The following is a 20,009-nucleotide window of genomic DNA, read 5'->3' on the forward strand; positions in this document are numbered from 1 at the left end:
TACCAAGTTTGGCTCAGCGAATGCGGCCAGGACTCGGGTGCCGGTTGCTGGGGGCGGGGTGGGGGGATTCCAGGAGCCCCGTGTGGCTCTGCCAGTCTGGAAGTGAAGGAAGAGGCTGCACAGGGCCCAGAGTATACACACCAACGGGTTCTTTTTGAAGTGCAAAACAAAACAATTATTCTCCTTCAGATACAATAGAGACACTCGAAGGAAACGAGCAGCGCGGGCTGGAGTATGTCCTGCGGAGCTCCAGGTAAACACTCCGCGTTCAGCTCCGGAACAGTAACGGGTTCCTGGCGCCTGGGCTCCAGCTGTCCTTACGGGCAACGGGGCCAGATCACAGAAGGAAAACACGTCAAAAGAAATCTTATGAACAGGCTCCCCTTTCCCCAAAACAACACACATTCCTATGGGGGGAGCAAAGACTAAACCATATCTGAAAATGTAAGACTGGAAAGGGACGTTAACCAGCTACTGAACTCGTGGGCACGACGAAACAGGACGCCCCCTCTCCAGCCAGGCTGCTGAGCGGCGCTGGGGGGAGGTAGAAAGATGGGGGGTGGGAAGCTGTGCTGAGTGGGGTCAGCGTGGAACAGGGTGAGTGCCCCAGGGCCGAGAACCAGCTCCTCGCGTGGGGAGGGCAGGGGCCAGGCGCTCACAGCTCACTAAGGCCTCCGGCCTGACGGGCCAGGGCGGGACCCGCTGCCTCCCCTCCGTCCAGAGAAGGCTGGGCCGCCCCAGGCCGCCTGGCAGCCGCCCCTGCTCTCCCCGGGCTGAACCGGCAGACGCGGGCAGCCACTCGGGCGCTCAATCCTCGCGCAGGTAGGCTTCCTGCTCCGGCTCGGCCCTCTCGTCCCCGTCCTCCCGGGTCTTCTGCCGGAGCTCCTCTGTCTGTGCTTCTGCCAACTTGGTTTCTGCTTTCTGGGAAAGCTGGCGCACTTCCTGCACCTGTGACTTCACCAGCTGGATGTGATTCCTGGCGGTGATCGAGGCCTGATCTGCTCCTGCCGAAAGAGGGCACGGTTGGGCTGGATGGTTGCACAGGGCGGAAGGCACGGGGTGGGGAGGAAAGCCTGGGGCTCCGTGGCTGGCATCCGAGCCCTTCCCTCTTGGAGACTTGCCCTGCCCTCCCTGTCCGCACAGCAGAGACCTTTCTACCGCCACACCGAGGTCTGCATTTTTCTCTAGCGATCAGCCGCTACATTAATAATTACAATTCCCACAATCTCTTTATAGCACACAGCTTAGTACAGACTCCTTAGGAATTTACACAAGAAACACATTTCTTTTGGACAACTTAACAGCTCCGTGGAATTGTCAAAGACCTCTCATCACCCTACCCAATCTTCAGAGATAACCTCTGCTGAAGTTCAAAGGGCATGCTTCTCATCTTTTATCCGTATGGAGCGCACAGAGAAATACTGTTATCTTTTGTGTCTTTACGTGTTGAACATATTTTTGCCATTTTTTTTTCTTTAAAAATGTTTTTGGGCTCTATCATCCTGTCTACCTGCTTCTAGTATGTCACAGAGCTCTGCCTATAAACTGATCTAGAGAAGATCTGGTTCTTTCCAACCTTACTGTATTAAGAATCTCAGTACAGTGTTAAAGGCAGTGGAGAATTGTAAGCACCGCTCTTATTTCTGACCTTGATGGGAATGCCTCTCATATTTACTAAGTAGAGTTACTTAACCTTTATCATGTTAGGAAAATTCTATTTGTAACTGTACTCAGGTTTATGGCATAAATGGGTACCTTTCACTGATGGCTTCAGGGCCTGTACTGACATGACATGGCCACCTTCCTCCTCTACTGCAGATAATCTCAAGTAGTGAGTTATGTTGATAGGTTTTTTCAGTATTGAAGCATCTTGTATTTTGAGGGTGAATGGCTGGCGACATTTGGCCTTACGTCCATATAAGTGATGCAGACCATAGTTTTGTTCCAGTGCTGACCTAGTACAGCTGGGGGTCAGGCCCATGCTGACTTTGTACAGTGACAACAGGTAGGAGACTGGCCATCATGTTCTATGCACTGGTATGCTTTCTGTAACACAGGAATTCTGTTTCTTGAAGATTTGCTAAGATTCTCCACAAAATAGCCTGGGTTTGGTGTCCATTAAGATTTTTATTTATTGGGGCGCCTGGGTGGCTCAGTGGGTTAAACCTCTGCCTTCAGCTCAGGTAATGATCCCAGGGTCCTGGGATTGAGCCCCGCATCGGGCTCTCTGCTCAGCGGGGAGCCTGCTTCCCTCGCTCTGCCTGCCTCTCTGCCTGCTTGTGATCTCTGCCTGTCAAATAAATGAAATCTTTAAAATAAGTTTTTATTCAGAAAGCACGAGCAAGCGCAAAAGTTGGGAGAAGGGGCTGAGAGGAGAAAATCCTAAGCAGACTCCCCATTGGGCACATAGCCCCATGGGGGCTCCCTCACAACCCTGAGATCATGACCTGACCAGAAATCCAGAGTTGGATGCTTAACCGACTGAGCCACCCAGACGCCCCTACGTCTGTAAATCTTCTTACATGTTTTATTTCACACGCATACGTCATTCGCAACTTCCTTATCCACTCATCTACCATGGACACCGGGTTGCTTCCATATCTTGGCTCTTGTAAATAATGCTGTAAACACTGGGGTGCATGTATCTTTTTGAACGTGTCTTTGTTTTCTTTGGGTAAGTACCCAGTAGTGGAATTAGTGGATCATACTGTATTTCTATTTTTATTTTTTTGAGGAACGTCCATACTGTTTCCCACGGTGGGTGCACCCATTTACATCCCGACTAACCGTGCGCAAGGGCTCCCTTTCCTCCCATCTGGCCAGCACTTGTTACTTCCCGTCTTTCTGATGGGAGCAGTTCCGACAGGCGTGCGGGGTTCTCTTGTGGTTTTGATTTGCATTTCCCTGGTTATTAGGGTTGTTGAGCATCTTTTCATGTGTCCGTTGGCCATCTATGTTTCTTTGGAAAAATCTCTCTTCAGGTCCTCTGCCTGTTTTATTCTTTTTGAAGATTTTATTTGCGAGAGAGAGAGCGCACGCGCGTGTGCGCGAGCAGGAAAGGGGAGGTCAGAGGGAGAAGCAGACTCTCCGCAGAGCAGGGAGCCTGATGTGAGACTCAATCCAGGATCTCCAGGATCATGACCTGAGCCGAAGGCAGCGGCTTAACCAACTGAGCCACCCAGGCATCCCTCTCTGCCTGTTTTTAAACTGGATTTCTTTTTTTGTGTGTGTTGCATTGTGTAAGTTCTGTATGTATTTTGGATATTAACCCCTTGTCAGATATATAATTTACAAAGTATCTTCTCCCATTCATTAGCTTGCCTTTTTGTTTTGCTGATAGTTTCTTTTGCTCTGGTAAAGCTTTTAATTTCGGCGGGTGTAGTCCCAATTACTATTTTTTTGTTCCCCATACATGTGCTGTTGAGGGTGATGGCTGACATTACTGCCTACGCTTGCTTCCAGGTTTATGGTTTCCGGCCTCACACTCAGGTCTTCAATCTGTTTATTTTTGTGGGCGAGGTGTTAAAGTGACCCGGTTTCACTCCTGCGTGTAGCTGTCCAGTCTTCCCAACACCATCTGTTGGGAAACAGACCGTCTTTTCCCCGTAGTCTTGCCGCCTCGGTCGCAGATCCGCTGAGCACAAGGGTGTGCGTTCACTTCCGGGCCCGTCCCCTCTCCTGTGGCGTCCATCAGTCTGTCTGTGCCCGTACCACACTGTCCTCCTGCAGGTGCCGAGTGTGCTTTGACATCCAGGACTGATACCTCCTGCTTTGTTCTACTTTCTCAAGATCACTTTGGCTAGTCAGAGTCTCGTATGGTTCCATACGAACTTGAGGATTATTCCAGTTCTGTGAAAAATGCTACTAGTACAGTGGCAGGGCTGCACGGACTCTGCAGCTTGTTTGGGAGAGCAGCATTATCTTAACAATATTAATTCTTCCAACGCGCGAGAGCATGGTGTGTCTTTACATCTCTGTTGTCTTCAATTTCTTTCCTCAGTGTCTCATAGTTTTGACAGTATGTGTCTGTCACCTCCTTGGATAAATTTTTCCCCAAGTATTTTATTGTTTTGGGTGCAATTGTAAATGGTTAAGATTTTTAAAGGATTTTTATTTATTTTGTGTGTGTGTGTGTGTGTGTGTGTGTGTGTGTGTGTGTAAGCGGGGGAGGGGCAGAGGGAAAAGGAGAGAGAAAATACCAAGCCGACTCCGAGCCCAGCAAGGAGCCCAACACAGGTTGCAATCCCACAACCTCGAGACCATACCTCAAGCTGAAATCAAGTGTCGGATTAGTCAGATTAGTTCAACCAACTAAGCCACAGGTGCCCCTTGTTAATCCTCTTTCTCCCCGCTCCCTTTGGTAAACCACTGAGTACGATGTTAGCTATGGGTTTTTCATATATGGCCTTTATTTTGTTGGGGGGGATGTTCTCTCCAAACACACTCTGTTGAGAGGATAGTATGACTGGATGCTCTATTTTGTCAAATGTTTTTTTTTTTTTTTTGCATTCTTTGAGTTGCACCTGTGGTTTTTATTCTTCCTCTTATTAACGTGAGGTATCACACTGATTTGCAAATATCGAACCATCCTTTCATCCCTAGAATAAATTTCATTTGATATTGGTATATGATCTTTTTAATGTATGACTAAGCTCAGTTTGCTAATATATTTTTTTAAGATTTTACTTGACAAGTGTGCTCACATGAGCACAAGCAGGAGGGACAGCAGCAGAGGGAGAAGCAGCCTCCCACTGCGCAGGAAGCACGACTCGGGGCTGGATCCCAGGACCCCGGGATCATGACCTGAGCCAAAGGCAGATACTCAACAACTGAGCCACCCAGGCGTCCCAGATTTTCTATTTCTAGGAATTTAGTATTTCTTCTAGATTGTCCAATTTGTTGGCATATAGTTTTTCATAATGTTCTTTTAAACCTTTGTATCTCTGTGGTGTTCATTATTTCTCTTCCATTTCCAATTCTCAATACTTTTTTTTTTTTTAATGAGTCTGGTGAAGGTTTATCCATTTTGTCTATCTTTTGAAACAAAGAACTCTTGGCTTCATTTTCTTTTTCTTTTTTTATTCTTTGAGTAATCTCTATACCCCAATCTGGGTCTCAAACCCAAAAACCCAAGGTTTTTGGGTCAATACCAGCCAGGCGCCCCTGGCTTTACTGATCTATTTTTTTAAATTTCCCATTTAGGTGTCTGGGTGGCTCAGTCATTAAGCATCTGCCTTTGGCTCAGGTCATGATCCTGGGTTCCTGGGATCGAGCCCCACATCCGGCTCCCTGCTGAGCAGGAAGCCTGCTTCTCCCTCTCCCACTCCCCCTGCTTGTACTCCCTCTCTAGCCCTGTCAAATACATAAAATCTTTAAAAAAAAAAAAGTCCTATTTATTTTTGTTTCAATCTTTATTATTTTGTTCCCTCTACTAGCTTGGGGCTTTGTTCTTTTTCTGGTTCCTTTAGGTGTAAGGTTAGATTTTTTTGAAGTGTTTCTTGTTTCTTGAGGTAGGCCTGTGTTACTGCAAATGCAGAACTGCTTTTGCTGTGTCTCAAAGACTTCAGACCATCATGTTTCCATTTTTCTCCACGTATTTTTTGATCTTTGTTTTCTTGGTTGACCCACTCGTTTACATGTGTCTGTGTATTTTTCAAGTTTTTTTTTCTTGAAATTGATTTCTTGTCTCAATTCATAGTGGAAGGAAAAGATACTTGGGAGGATTTCAATTTTAAACTTAAGACTTGTTTTAAGGCTTAACATATGAGCTATCCTGAAGAACTTTCCATGTGCACTTGAAAAGAATGTATATTCTGTTTTGGGATGGGATGTTGTGTGTGTGAATGTTAGATCCATCTCGGGTAATGCATTCAAAGCCACTGTTTCCTTCCTTTCTGTCTGTATTGTCCATCCTTTGATGCAAGTGGGGTGAAGCCCCTTGTTATCACTGTGTTACTGTCAACTTCTCCCTTTCTGTCTGTATTTGCTATATACAGGTGCTCCTATGTTGGGTGCATATTTACGACGGTTCGGTTTCAGACTGGTTCCTTTATCATTATGTACTGTCCTCCTCTGTCTCCTGCTACTGTCGTTGTTGTTGTTAGGTCGAGCACACACACACTCACACACACAGGCACACACACACGGGAAGTGAGGGGGAAAGGGAAAGAGAATTTTTCTTCTTTAAAGGTTTATTTTAGAGGCCCAGTGCTTGTGGGGGATGGAAGTGCAGAGGGAGAGAGAGATCTCGAGCAGACTCTGAGCGGGGTGTGGAGCCTGACGCTGTGTTCAATCTCGTGACTGGAGCTGAAACCAAGAGTCCGTCAGATGCTCAACACACTGTCCCACCCACGTGCCCAAGAGAGAATCTTAAGCAGGCTCCATGCCTCGTGTGGAGCCCACACAGGGCTTAACCTCATGACCCTTTGATCACGATCTTGGCCAAAATCTAGAGGCAGATGCTCAAGTGCCCAAGCCACCCTGGTGTCCCACTGTACACTTTGTTTTAGTCTGTTCATCTGGTAGAAGTAGCCCTACCTGCCCCCCCCCATCCGCATAGTGTATATATTTCTTCCATCCCTTCACTTTGTATGTGTCTTTAAGTCTGAAATGAGTCTCTCGAAGGAAGCTTATAAATGGTTTTTTTTTTTTTTTTTAATCCAGTCACCCTATGTCTTCCGATTGGAGCACTTAGTCCATTTACATCTAAAGGTAGTATTAAGTATGTACTTACTGCCATTTTGTAATTGTTTTCTGGCTGTTTCTGTTTCTCTTCCTTTCTTTTCTCTTATGAGTTTGATGGTTTTGTTCCTTTGTTTATCTATTATAGATTTTTGATTTTGGGCTACCATTAGGTTCGTATGTAACATCTTACACGCACTGTCGTCTTTATTAAGGTGTTAGTAGCTTAAGTTCAAACACATTCTAAAAGCACTACATTTTTACTCCCCTGCCCCCCATGTTTTATGTATGTCTTATTTTACATTTTGTATATCCCTTGAGTAATTTTTATAGATATAATAGATTTTTACTACTTTTGTGGTTTAACCACGTTTTTCTAAATGAATAATATTTTTACCAAATATATTTGCTTTTATTTGTGCAATTTCTTCCTTTCAGAATTTTCTTTAACACGTCCTATATGGCTGGGCTAGTGGTGACGAACTCCTTCAAACTTTTGTTTGGGAAACTACCTTTCCTTGTGTTTTGAATGGGTATTCTGGGTATTCTTGGTTGTAGGTTTTTTCCTTTTAGCACTTTCCACATACTATGCCACTTCCTTCTGGCCTGCAAAGTTTGTGCTGAAAAACCAGCTATCAAATACCCGTTCTGGGGTATCCCTTGCCTGTAATGGTTTTGCTGTTTGTAAAATGGTTTATCATCACTTTGGCAATATTGTGTCCTGGTGCGGATCTTCTTAGGTTCACCTCATTAAGAGCTTTCTGTGCTTCCTGGACCTGGAGGTCTGTTTCCTTTTTCGGATTAGGAACGTTTTCTGCCCCCTTCTGTCTCTTCTTCTTCTGGGATCCCTATAGTGCAAATGCTATTACACTTGATGTCACCGAGTTCCCTTAACCAGTTTTCATTTTTTAATTTTTGCTGTTCAGCTTGTTTTCCATCACGGTGTCTTCCACGTCGCTGACCCATTCTTCTGCATCCCCTAGTCTGCTGTTGACTCCTTCTGGTGTGTTTTTTTATTTCGGTTAATTTCTTCACCTCTGGCTGGTGGTTTGTTTTTTTGAGAGAGAGAGCGAGCGAGCAGGAGGAGGGGGAGAAAATCTCAAGCAGACTCTGTGCTGAGTATGGAACCCCGTATGGGGCTCGATCTCACAACCCGGAGATCACCACCTGAGCCGGAACCGTGTTGCCAGACGCTTAACCTACTGTGCCATGCAGGCACCCTTTTTAGCATTTTCTTTGTTAAAATTCTCTGTTCATCCACTTTCTTCTCGAAGTCCAGTATCTTTATGAACATGACTTTGAATTCCTTATCAGGCACACTGCCCAATGACTGATACCCTCTGAACTGTTTTAATGTTCTTTTAGTCTTGAATCCTTACTCTGACACTTCTCTGCCAGCATTCCGGAGCAGCTTTCTTTTTGTCAATAATGATTTGATTTAGCTTTTTGTAATTTTCAATCTTCCTACATCATTTTGTTTTAGCTGTGATTTTTTTTTTTTTTTTTAAGATTTTATTTATTTGGGGCACCTGGGTGGCGGCTCAGTGGGTTAAAGCCTCTGCCTTCGGCTCGGGTCATGATCCCAGGATCCCGGAATCGAGCCCCGCACTGGGCTCCCGAAGCCTGCTTCCCTTCCTCTCTCTCTGCCTACTTGTGATCTCTGTCCGTCAAATAAATAAAAATCTTTAAAAAAAAAAAAAAAAAGATTTTTATTTATTTGACAGCACAAGCAGAGGGAGAGGAAGAAGCAGGCTCCCTGCTGAGGCATGTAGGGCTTCATCCAGGGAGCTGGGATATGACCTGAGCTGAAGGAAGACGCTAACTGAGCCACTGAGGTACCACTGTCGGTGATTTTTTTTTTTTTAATTTAACATATTCAGTTACTGTGATGACTTATGTTGGAACTTGTTCTATTTCTTTTAAAACTTCCCTGTCTTAATTGAATTTACCAAGTTTTCTTTGTTTAGCACGGTCTAGTGTTGAGCTGATGATGTCTACCTTTTCTTTTCAAAACAACTATCGGCATGCTTTCACTTCTTTCCTAAACTGATTTAACATTCGGAAGTTTTGACAAGTTTACAAGTTTTACTGAATTTTTTTCATTCTTCTATCTCAGTTCTTTCCTAATTTTTTTCTTCAAAAAGTGTTTTTTTCAGAAAGCATATGCGGTTGGTAAATAGTATTTTTAGGTCTGAAATATTTGACTGGATGTAAAATTATAGGTTACTGACTTATCGCCTTATATCCAGGGTTGTTGATCAGAAGCCATATCAGAATATACTCCCTTCGTAGGTAAATCTCTTTTCTTATAGTTGAAGTATTTTTCTTTGTATGTTTTACATTGAGCCTTTTTTGTCATGATTTAAAGTGTGAACCCTAATAATCAGTTTTGTGAAAGTTTTTTTCCCAGATAATTGTTATACTTTATTTTCCCTTTTCTCCAGCTCAATCTAAGGCTGCCTGGGAATGTTCACGCCAGGATGCCCCAGCAAACGTTCCTGTTCACTGTATCTCGAAACCCTGCTCCTACGTCAGTTTCACCCTTCATTCCACCTGTGCCTCTAGGATCGCAGATTCCTTTAGTTAACTAAGACTTCTTTTTTGTTTTTAGTTTTAAAAATACATATTATATCCTTTTTAAGATTTGGTGCTACAGACCCTAGTCTATTATCTGAAAGTCAGAAAACAGAAATTTCTGTGAGCTACCCAGTTTGAGACCAATTCAGGTAAGAATAGAGTTTTCTTCAAAATATAGTTAAAAACCTTTAGCTCACGCCCACTGGGTGGATCGAGAGGTCTAGAAAACATACTGGTGAATGCGGAACCGCATTTTCTATACTGGGACCCGGAGATGCAGAGGCTTTAGCACCGTCCTGAATGCCGGTGTGGCTGCTTCCTTACGCACCCAGCATATCTCAGTGCATTTTGTAACCCTTGGGTCCCCATTTTCTTCATGTGCAGACATGGGGATGCTAATCCTCAGTTCCTTACATTACAATGCCTATAAAATACTTACTGCCAAGCATGGAACAGACCAGTATTCAATAAATGGTAGCTATTCCTCGTCCTGGATTTGTCACTGACTAGGAGTCCAGGTCTCCATTTCTCCCATCTATACAGGTTCACATCAACGGGTGGTCTCCAGTCTCCAACGTGCCACAGTACGCCCAGTTATCCATAAATACCGGGGTTATAAAAGGAACAAAATGCTTAAAAATGATTTAGATGCCATTATTCTAATGGGCAATAGCTGCATCGTTTTCTAGATAACAGACTCCCTAGCTAGTGGAAATGGGGAACTTTCTCACAAAGGTACAGCCACGTGGGCCTTAGACGAATCTAAATCCCTCATTTTACATCCAGACGAAAACTCAAAGGGCCCCTTAGCAGTACACTCTGAACCTACCAGTTTGGTACGCAGCTTCTGCCGCCATCTCTGAAAGACCAAGTGCAGTCAGCCAAGTGGTTTCCAGCTTCAAGTATTCTTGCTGTTTTGAAGTCATCTGTAAATTAAACACGGCACATGAGACAACACGAAGAGGTTAATGAGCACGTAACACGGGCTTATTCCAGACAGACTTAGAGCACAGTCACTGTTAGACACCACGACGGGGCAGGGGCACTAATACAGAAACGTCCGTTAACGTCCTGCTTACCTCAACTCTGGCTCCTATGATCACCTGCCACACCTCATCTTCCTCCTGTGAATTCATTTTCCCAAGTAAACTTGTATATTGTCGGTACAAAGAAATTAAGGTATAAACAGCCTACAAACACAGAATAAAGTAAGTGAGGCATGTTCGGACCTGTGAGATTACACCCCAAGGGGAGAGAGTCCTGTACAGCGACCCACTCTGTCCTTCCACGTCCCTGAAGCCGCACTACCGCGGCAGGTAGAGGCATTATCCCAGGACATACACACTTCCACTTGTCAAATTCTGTGTTTCAAAAGTTTGTTAGGAATTCAGACAGAGAGATTACAATGTAGAGGAAAAACTCAGAAGGCAGAGGGGAAAACTGTGAAAAATGAAGGTACAATAAACCAATAAGGGTTTGGATTATCCAGATACCTCTGTACGCGGGTAAGTGGTTTTCACACTGTCCCCACAGTGAAGCGCCTGGTGCCGCGAGTAGGAGACTCTCTAGACCCCTTTACCCGTAACTGCACCTAATCAGCTTGGTTTTGTCTTATAAACTGGGCTGCTGTATTTAAAGATTTTTCTTTTTCAGGGAGCCTGGGCGGCTCAGTCGCTGAGTGGCTTCCTTTAGCTCAGGTCGTGATCCCAGGGTCCTGGGATTGAGCCCCGCATTGGGCTCCCTGCTCGGCAGGAGGCCTGCTACTCCCTCTCCCACTGCTTGTGTTCCCTCTCTCGCTGTGTCTCTGTCAAATAAATACATCTTAAAAAACAATTTTTTCTTCTTTTTCTTTTAAAAAGCGTTCCTGGAAAAAAAATCTAAAAATCTGCTTTAGGTCAAGGGCTCAACCAACTTTTGTTGTAAATATTTTAGGCTTTATGGGCCCTATAGTCTGTTACAACTATTCAACCTACAGAAGCAGTCTTAGAAAATACAGAGAGATATAGACAAATATAGAACATAGAGACAAAGGAGGCTGGCAACACTCCAGCGTTGCCACAGCAACAGATACCCTGCTAGATTTGGTTTACAAGCCATAGTTGGCTAACCCCTGGTTTAGATCAAGACTCAACAGGAAGACACTTACCTTAGTATATTCAGTGATCGCTTCAATCAGTGCGTATGTGGTCTGCGAGAGAAAGGTGGAGGTGCTGTCTGTCACCAAAGACACAGCCCTCCTCATTAACGCGTCATTACTAAGAGAATGAGGTTCCAATTTCTGAAAGATATAAACATTTTCACTCAACTTCTAACCTGAAGCTCAAACCGAGAAACAAGTGAAAAACACTTGCCACACTGCAACTGCTTGTTTTCTTTTTAGGCTTTGTTCTGGCTCTTAAAGACCATATAGGAGCGCGCCTCCCATCTACTCTGATTCTTTATGCCATGTTCCAAAAAGCCAAGCATTTCTCTACATGAAATAAAAGTCTAGTAATTATAACCAACAAATCTGATGAAATTATGATTCATTCATTACCACAGTGCTAGATGCTTGGGATATGAAGACACATAAGATATATTCTCTGTCCTCAAAGATTTCAGATGGGCAAGGGGAGGCGCTGGGGCTGAGAGAGAACTTGAACAATTAATGCAAATCAAGTACCATGGGAGCTATGGCAGAAGTTTGTGTATCTTTTTTTAAAGATTTTATTTATTTGAGAGAAAAAGAGCACCAGGGAGAGGAAGACCACCTGCTGAGCAGGGAGCGGGCCGTGGGGATTGATCCCTGGACCCTGAGATCATGACCTGAGCCGAAGGCGGACACTAAACTGACTGAACCACCCAGGCGCCCCAGACGTCTGTACAACCTACAAGTAGGGGCATGCATGAAAAACGGTCACATCTGTATTGCATGAAAATAGCTTAAAGAGGCGTTGCAGAGTTGATGAGGGATAAGCTGAGTGTAAGAAAGTAAGTGGGTGGATGCGGGAGAGCGAGTCCGAGCAGAAGGAACAGTACAGTCCAGGGTGGGGGCGGGGCTCTTCACTCTAACCTCAGCTATTAAAAAAAAAAAAAGCCAATGTAACTATCTCAAGAGTTAAGGAAGTGTGGCCACCTTAACTAAATTCAAGTATTCCCTGCTTTCTGAAAGTTTGCGTGAAGTTTCTTTGCTTTAAAGGTATCTGACTGTATTCGTAGCTGACTTCAAACACCAAAAGTCCAGAGAGGATTTTCAGGTTTACAAAGAAAAAAAGCTGTCATTGGACTAAATGTCCTTTGCAAAAACCAAAGTGTCATAACATGAGCTTTTGGAAAGATACTCTTCACTGTATGCTGAATTATGAAAGGTTTGTAAGAATGCTCTACTTGGGGTGCCTGGGTGACTCAGTGGGTTAAAGCCTCTACCTTCGGCTCAGGTCATGATCTCAGGGTGCTGGGATGGAGCCCCGCATCGGGCTCTCTGCTCAGCGGGGAGCCTGCCCCCCCCCACCTGCCTGCTTCTCTGCCTACTTGTGATCTTTGTCAAATAAATAAAATCTTTTTTTTTTAATGTATTTTTAAATTTATTTATTTGATAGACAGAGAGAGATCACAAGTAGGCAGAGAGGCAGGAAGAGAGAGAGGGGGAAGCAGGCTCCCCGCTGAGCAGAGAGCCCGATGCGGGGCTCGATCCCAGGACCCTGAGATCATGACCTGAGCTGAAGGCAGAGGCTTAAACCACTGAGCCACCCAGGCGCCCCAATAAAACCTTAAAAAAAAAAAAAAAGATGACTCTTAATCTCACAAAACAAACTGAGGGTTGCTGGGGGAGGGGTGTTGGGAGAAGGGGGGTTGGGTTATGGTCATTGGGGAGGGTATGTGCTTTGGTGAGTGCTGTGAAGTGTGTAAACCTGGCGATTCACAGACCTGTACCCCTGGGGATAAAAAAATATTTTTATAAAAAATTAAAAATTAAAAAATAAGAAAAAAGAAAAAGTTGTCAGTCAAGAAATCTTTGACACATGAACAAATCCAGAATTTTCCTTTACAATTAAGTATTCATTACGTATCTTGCACTGAAGGTACAGAAAGAGTGAAAAGAATATTATTTCTGCTCACTGGAAGCTAACTTTGATATACTCTAACTTACATCTTAATAATACATTTTATTTTAATCTCAGCGGAGGGCTTGATCCCACAACCCTGAGATCACAACCTGAGCCCGAACCAAGAGTCAGATGCTTAACCGGCTGCACCACCCACACTGCATCTAACAAGTTTTCACTAGCACCCAACAGCCCAGGTGTTACCACTTTTTTATAGATGAGGAGATGGAAGCTCCGAATATTCTGTTACAGAAACTCTCCCAAAAAGTCACATTATCTAGACCTTAAACCACACCTTCGTCAATGTTTGTGCCCTTTCTGTGATGCTCTGCTGACTCAGGGGAGTGCAATCAACCAGTATCAGAATACAGCACGAGTGGTCAGAAAGACGGAGATCACTGTTGGTCAGAAACTCTGAAAGGCATTAAAAAGAGGTGGGACTTGGGCCTGAAGAGAGCCAGGATGAGAACTGCCAGGCAGCCTGGGGAAGAAGAAATAATGAGGAGAAGAATACATCCACTGCATTCAGGGAACATCCGGGGATCTGACCTGGTCACAACCAAGGGCACGAGGGAGGGGAGAGCGCGCGGAGTCGAGGACGCGGAGAGCTGGCTGCGGTGTAGCTCTGCAGCACACAATGGGGAGCTGCTCGGGTTCCGAAAACAGAAGTGGAACTACTGTTACGGCAGGAAAATGACCTGAGGCTCCTGTCAGGTGGCCCAGAACTGAGGTAACTGGGGCTGAAGAAAAGTGTATGAACTGAGAAAGGACAAACCCAGAAAATTCGTTTTAAGGGAAGAAGAAATGCTATCCTAATTGTGGCAGAAAATGGCCTGGTGCTCAAGTAAGGGTTTTAGAATCAACAATTCATGAACAAGCAGAGATCGGGCTCATGAGAAAGCCTCAGAAGATGCTGCAAAGACTTGTGATCAATGGAGTTGATTTTTTTTTTTTCTTCTTCTAAGAACTGTATTTATTTATTTGAGAGAGAGAGAACACAAGTGGGGAGGGGAGGAGCAGAGGAAGAAGGAGAAACAGGCTCCCCACTGAGCCCGCTTCTGGGCTTGATCCCAGGACCCTGAGATCAGAACCTGAGCCAAAGGCAGGCGCTTAACTGAGCCATCCAGGCGCCCCTGGAATGGATCTTGTGATAAACACACATTTAAGTATTATAACTATTTTGTCAAACTGGGGTTTGCTAGTTTCCTATTTAGCTCTTTCTCAGAAAGCATATAATCAGTGATCTTTTTAATAAGGTACCACTTTCATATCACCTCCCTGCCAACTCCATCTAGATGTCTACTAGATGCTTTAGACTGTCATTTCCAAAACTGAACTCTTGATTTCATCCTCCCAAAACGTACCACCCTCCCCTCCAACAAATGCTAACTCCATTCTTCCAGTTGCTTAGGCTTTTTAAAAAATCCTGGAATGGGGCGCCTGGGTGGCTCAGTGGGTTAAGCCTCTGCCTTCGGCTCAGGTCATGATCTCAGGGTCCTGGGACTGAGCCCCGCATAGGGCTCTCTGCTCGGTGGGGAGCCTGCTTCCCCCTCTCTCTGCCTGCCTCTCTGCCTACTTGTGATCTCTCTCTGTCAAATAATAAACAAGATCTTTTTTAAAAAAAAATTTTAAAAATAGTTTAAAAAAATAATCCTGGAGGGACGCCTGGGTGGCTCAGTTGGTTAAGCAGCTGCCTTCGGCTCAGGTCATGATCCCAGCGTTCTGGGATCGAGTCCCACATCGGGCTCCTTGCTCGGCAGGGAGCCTGCTTCTCCCTCTGCCTCTAGCCTGCCACTCTGTCTGCCTGTGCTTGCGCTCTGTATCTCTCCTCTAACAAATAAATAAAATCTTTAAAAAAAAAAAAATAATAATCCTGGAATATACTCCACATTCAATCCATCAGCATCTTGTGCTGACCACATTTGGTCCACTTCTCCCCACCTACACTGGTGCCCGCCTACTCAAGCCTGGACTAGGGCAACAATCTCCCATTGGTCTTCCTAGTTTCACAAAGCAACCTTTAAAAACTCACGTGAGGGGCGCCTGGGTGGCTCAGTGGGTTAGGCCTCTGCCTTCAGCTCAGGTCATGATCTCAGAGTCATGGGATGGAGCCCCACGTCGGGCTCCCTGTTCAGCAGGGAGCCTGCTTCCCCCCTCTCTCTCTCTGCCTGCCTCTCTGCCTACTTGTGATCTGTCAAATAGATAAAATCTCTAAAAAACAAAACCAAACTCATGTGAGATTGTAACAACCTTGTGTTAAAATCCTCGGTGGCTGCCTTTTCTGAATAAAATTAAAAGCCTTACGATGGCTCAAAAGGACAAAACAGTCTGACCCTCAGCTAATTTTCTGGCTTTGTGTGTTATGCTTTCTCATTCCACTCCAGCCACAGTAACCTTTTTTGCTGGTCATCAAACATATTGGGTAGACACACCTGCTTTCTAGGCCTTTGCATTTCAAGAGTTCCTTCTGCTGGGGAAACTCTACTCCAAGATATTACTACGGCTTATTCTTTCAGACCATTCTGATCACGACTTTCACGTCACCTTATCACAGGAGCCCTCCTGGACCACTCTCTCCTGTCTAAAATAAAACAACTCCCTCCCAGAACTCCCTATACTCTTACCCTATTTGTTTCCTCCACAGCACTCATCGGGTTGCATTTTATATTTATTTTGTCTCCTCTCTTTTCCCTAGAATGTTTGTTTGTATTTTGAGAGAGAGCGTGCAGGGGCCGTGGGGGCAGAGGGAGAATTTTTTTTTTTTTTTTAAGATTTAATTTATTTGAGAGAGAGGACAGTGGGAGAAATAGACTCTCTGGCGATCAGAGAGCCTCATGTGGGACTCGATCCCAGACTCCAGGATCATGACCCGAGCAGAAGGCAGTTGCTTAACCAACTGAGCCACCCAGGAGCCCTCAGGAGAATCTTAAAGAGCCTCCATGCCCAGGATGGAGCCCCATGCAGGGCTAATGTGGCCCGATCTCATGGCCCTGAGATCATGACTTGAGCCTAAATCAAGAGTCAGATGCTTGGGGCACCTGTGTGGCTCAGCAGGTTGAGCTGCAGACTCTTGATTTCAGCTCAGATCATCATCTCTGGGTTGTGGGATGGAGCCTGGGATAGGGCGCTACGCTCAGTGCAAAGTCTGCTTCTGCTTATCCCTCTCCCTCTGTTACTCACCCCACCCCACCCCGCATACATTCTAAAACAAATAAAATCTTAAAAAAAAAAAAATTAAAAGAGAGTCAGACTCTTAACCGACTGAGCCTCCCAGGCACCCCCACCCCAGAATATAAGTTTTACGAGAGCAGCATATGGCACATAAAAGTTGCTCAATAAATTTTTGTTGAATGAAAGACTATTTTGTTGACAAACTATAATATCCCCTTTCTTATTCTCCACCCTCTTTACACAATTTGACCACCCTGACATACTGTTCCTACCAAATGGGACAGTTAAAAATGCAAACATTACTAGATTTGTTCAGCTATGAGACGATGATGCTGGTACAGGAGAAAGTAAACCATCACATCGGTGTGCGAACACTGGGGAACACGAACAGCTTGTCTGATGGCTCACTGCCCAGGTGAGACTTCAGGAAGGCCCAGCACACTAAGCAACACCCAGCGGCGCTACAGTATTTTTACCTGTGCAATGGGAACCGCACACAGGGTCACGCCAAATCCAACCGCCACAGTTTTGTGCCATGGTCTTATCAATTCTGAGAAGCAGCGCTTCTTGAAGTTAGTCACGACAGGAACACACTGTCTGTACCTAGAAACACAAGTCGGACTTAGGAAGGCAGTAACTACCAATCTGCACGCCTTCAGTTCGCAGGGGTTGGAAACTCACACTCGGCCAAGCAGGAGCCTACACGAAGATGCTGGGTCTGCCTTCCAGACGACAGGGCTCGGTGGGGAGCTGTGAGTCTGGAAAGCCCCGACTCGCTGGAAGGAGCAGCTGCTACCCAACTCCCGGGCACCTGGCCGCGCGGGGATGCGCGCACAGTGATCTCGAAGTTTAGCCGGCAACAGGTGTGGAAGTTTAAAAGACCGTCTCAGAGCTTTTTTAAAACCTCGGGTCAAAAGAAAAAAAACAAAAACAAAAACACTGCCGCAGGCAGCACGTAGCTCCGGACCTCCGAGGGTCCCCGCTAGGCCACACCTGGAACGGGGACTGACCAGCTCCCTTCCCGCCCGCAGAGAAAACTTGCTCTCGTAACCCGCCGCTCGCCCGGGCGGCTCCCGATCTCCCTCCAGTGACGGCGACGGGCCAACGGGAATTCGAGCACAGGCCGAGGCTCCCCAGAAAGCCAACCCGAGCCTGCGGAGGGGGCGCACCGGCGTTCACCCAGGGGAATAACGGAAAAGCCGTCAGTGGGAAAGAAACCCCGGCTTCGGCCCCGGGAGGCGGGAGGCAGAGTCGGGACGTCCTCGGACCAGAGAGGGGCGGGACGCAGCGGCCCGCTCGGCCGAGAAGCGAAAGGAGCGCCAGCTAGACTGGCGCTGCCCTCCCGGCCACAGCGCTACCTGCGACGCCTCCCCCTTTGGGGTACTGCCCTCATACCCGACCGCAGCGGTACCTGAAAAGGGAGGCAACGCTCCGCGACAGCCAACTCCTCAGAGCCGCCATCCCGCGGCGGCCGGACGCCAGACGTACACGCCGGAAGTGACGCCGCTTCCCGAGCGGAGGACGGGGCGCGGCCTCTTCTTGAGTGGGCCTGGCCCCATGACCACACCCCAACCCGAAGGAGCAGTCGGGATTGGACGGGAGGTAGGGAGGAGGCGGGGCTTAGGGTAACGGCAGTAACGGCTGTGGCGAACGCCCAACCGACCGGGCTTCCGCGCGGGACGGGGCGGGCCCTGGGCCTGAGGGCGAGGAGCGGGCGGAGCAGAGTCGGCCGTCGTGAGGGGAGCTTGGACTCCAACCCGGGCGTGGCCGTGCCTCGAGAAGCAGCCCTAGCCCGGGCGCGAGGCGCACGGCTCTTCCGTCAGCGAGTAGAGCGCGTCCGGCGGGGAGGCGGGGAGGCGGGGAGGCGGGGCAGCGCGCCGTGGGGCGGGCGGGTGGGGGCGGGCACGAGGCGAGCACGGCGGGGGGCGGGGCTCTGGGCGCTGTCACTTCAGCACCAGGAAGTAGGTGGTCCAGCCGGCCAGCAACAGCGCCCCGATGAGCACTGTGTAGCTGAGGAGCACGAAGGCCAGCAGCTCTCGCAGCAGCTGCAGCACGTGGATGGTGGACGAGGCCGGCATCGCCGTGCGCGGGAGGCCCGAGGACCTGCGGGGCAGGGGCACTCGGGAGTCCCTGAGCGCGCAAAGGGGACGGTCCCCCGCAGGGTCACCTCCTCCACCCCCCAGCCACCGAGCCAGCGCTGCTGAGCCAGTCAGTGTCGTAGGCGATGTGGACACAGGAGCCTAGCCTAGGTCCTGGCCTTCAAAAGGGGTAAACACGCTGTCCTAAGGCTGAAGAAGCCCGAAGTTCTGATTTTCTCCCTAACAACCAGCTAGAGGCCCTCTTAGCATTTACACTATAGAAATCTTCTAAGCCAGAAGCTCCCCTCATTCTTTGGCTCCTAATCTGGATCTGGGTTCTGAGGAGAGAGAAGCCTGTCTGTTCCCAGTCTCGGCTGCTGCATTAGTCTTCATCACGGGCCCTCTGTCCTCCCATCCACCTCCTGCATTTTTAATGCTGTGAGTGCTGCTAATGGCCTGGTGGAGTAAGGCTTGCTTTTCCCATCGCTCAAGATGCATCCCCAGCTGTCAGTGCTGCCTGGGAGGGGAAGAGGAGAGAGATCCATTCGGAGGGGAGAAGACAGCAGGTCCTCACTGACGCCCTTTGCAATTCCCTGGACCCCAAGGCTGGACAGCATGCAGAGTTTGAAAATGTTTGCTTTGTGGGCAGGACGCTTGCCCTCACGGGCAGCCACTATTGCAGGAGTGCCAAGGGGTGGGCATCAATTTGATTCTGGGCTTATCTCCTTCCCAACTGTGCTCCTGGGCACCTGTTCCAGTCCTGCTATCTTCCACCACAGACGGAATTACATGGCAACAATCACAAACAAGCTCTTCATCTCCATTGCTGTCCTGCCCAGCAACTTCCCTTAGGGCCAGCCACTAGCTTCCTTCTCCCCCCATTTCACTCACTCAGCAAAGTTTCCACGACTCCTCTGCTGCAGCAGCTCCACGGCTCCTCTCCAGGTCTGGTGTCTGAAGGTAGGCGTGTGCGCACTCCAGCGATCTAGGCAGAGCTGTGGGATATTCAGGGAACAGCTGCACTCACCAACTAGGTGTGGTCTAGAGACCAATCACAGTCTCCACGTGGTCCCTGAGCAATCAGGGAGCTGCGCAGAGCCCATCCCAGGCCAGGCGGGCACTGGCAACCCTGCCTCCCCCCCACCCCGCCGCCTCCCCCGGCTTTCACCACCACAGCCCACAGGCTCTAAGGATGCCTGCAAAACTCCTGATCAGATGGGCTGAGCAAGTGGTACACTAGGGGATTTTTTTCATGTCCCTTCTTGTCTTGCTTTTCTCAATGCTGCCGGTGGGATACAGTCCAAATCCTTTTCTAACAAGCTCATACTGAAGAGGAGCCCTATCCTACTCTTGAGTCTCAGACTAGAAGAACCACTATACAAATGACTTTCACTTATGACTGTCCAACTACAGCAAG

General features: G+C 47.4%; 1 protein-coding gene across 2 annotated transcripts; it reads right to left on the minus strand.

Moving 5' to 3' along the window:
• Positions 1-129: 129 nt before the first annotated feature.
• DIABLO (diablo IAP-binding mitochondrial protein) lies at positions 130-18,211 on the minus strand. Of its 2 annotated transcripts, none has more exons than XM_032309507.1 (6): positions 17,926-18,211; positions 16,991-17,117; positions 11,405-11,536; positions 10,338-10,382; positions 10,088-10,184; positions 130-1,004 (listed from the first exon to the last, which is right to left on the minus strand). In XM_032309507.1, the coding sequence occupies exons 1-6, from the start codon at positions 17,973-17,975 to the stop codon at positions 808-810; spliced, it is 648 nt and encodes a 215-aa protein (XP_032165398.1). In that variant the 5' UTR covers positions 17,976-18,211; the 3' UTR covers positions 130-807. The 2 variants fall into 2 exon arrangements, with proteins under 2 accessions (XP_032165398.1, XP_032165397.1); XM_032309506.1 differs by having other exon boundaries at positions 10,338-10,448; positions 17,926-18,192.
• Positions 18,212-20,009: the final 1,798 nt, after the last annotated feature.

The sequence above is a fragment of the Mustela erminea genome, chromosome 13 (assembly GCF_009829155.1).
Source record: "Mustela erminea isolate mMusErm1 chromosome 13, mMusErm1.Pri, whole genome shotgun sequence".
In the NCBI taxonomy this organism is placed as follows: domain Eukaryota; kingdom Metazoa; phylum Chordata; class Mammalia; order Carnivora; family Mustelidae; genus Mustela; species Mustela erminea.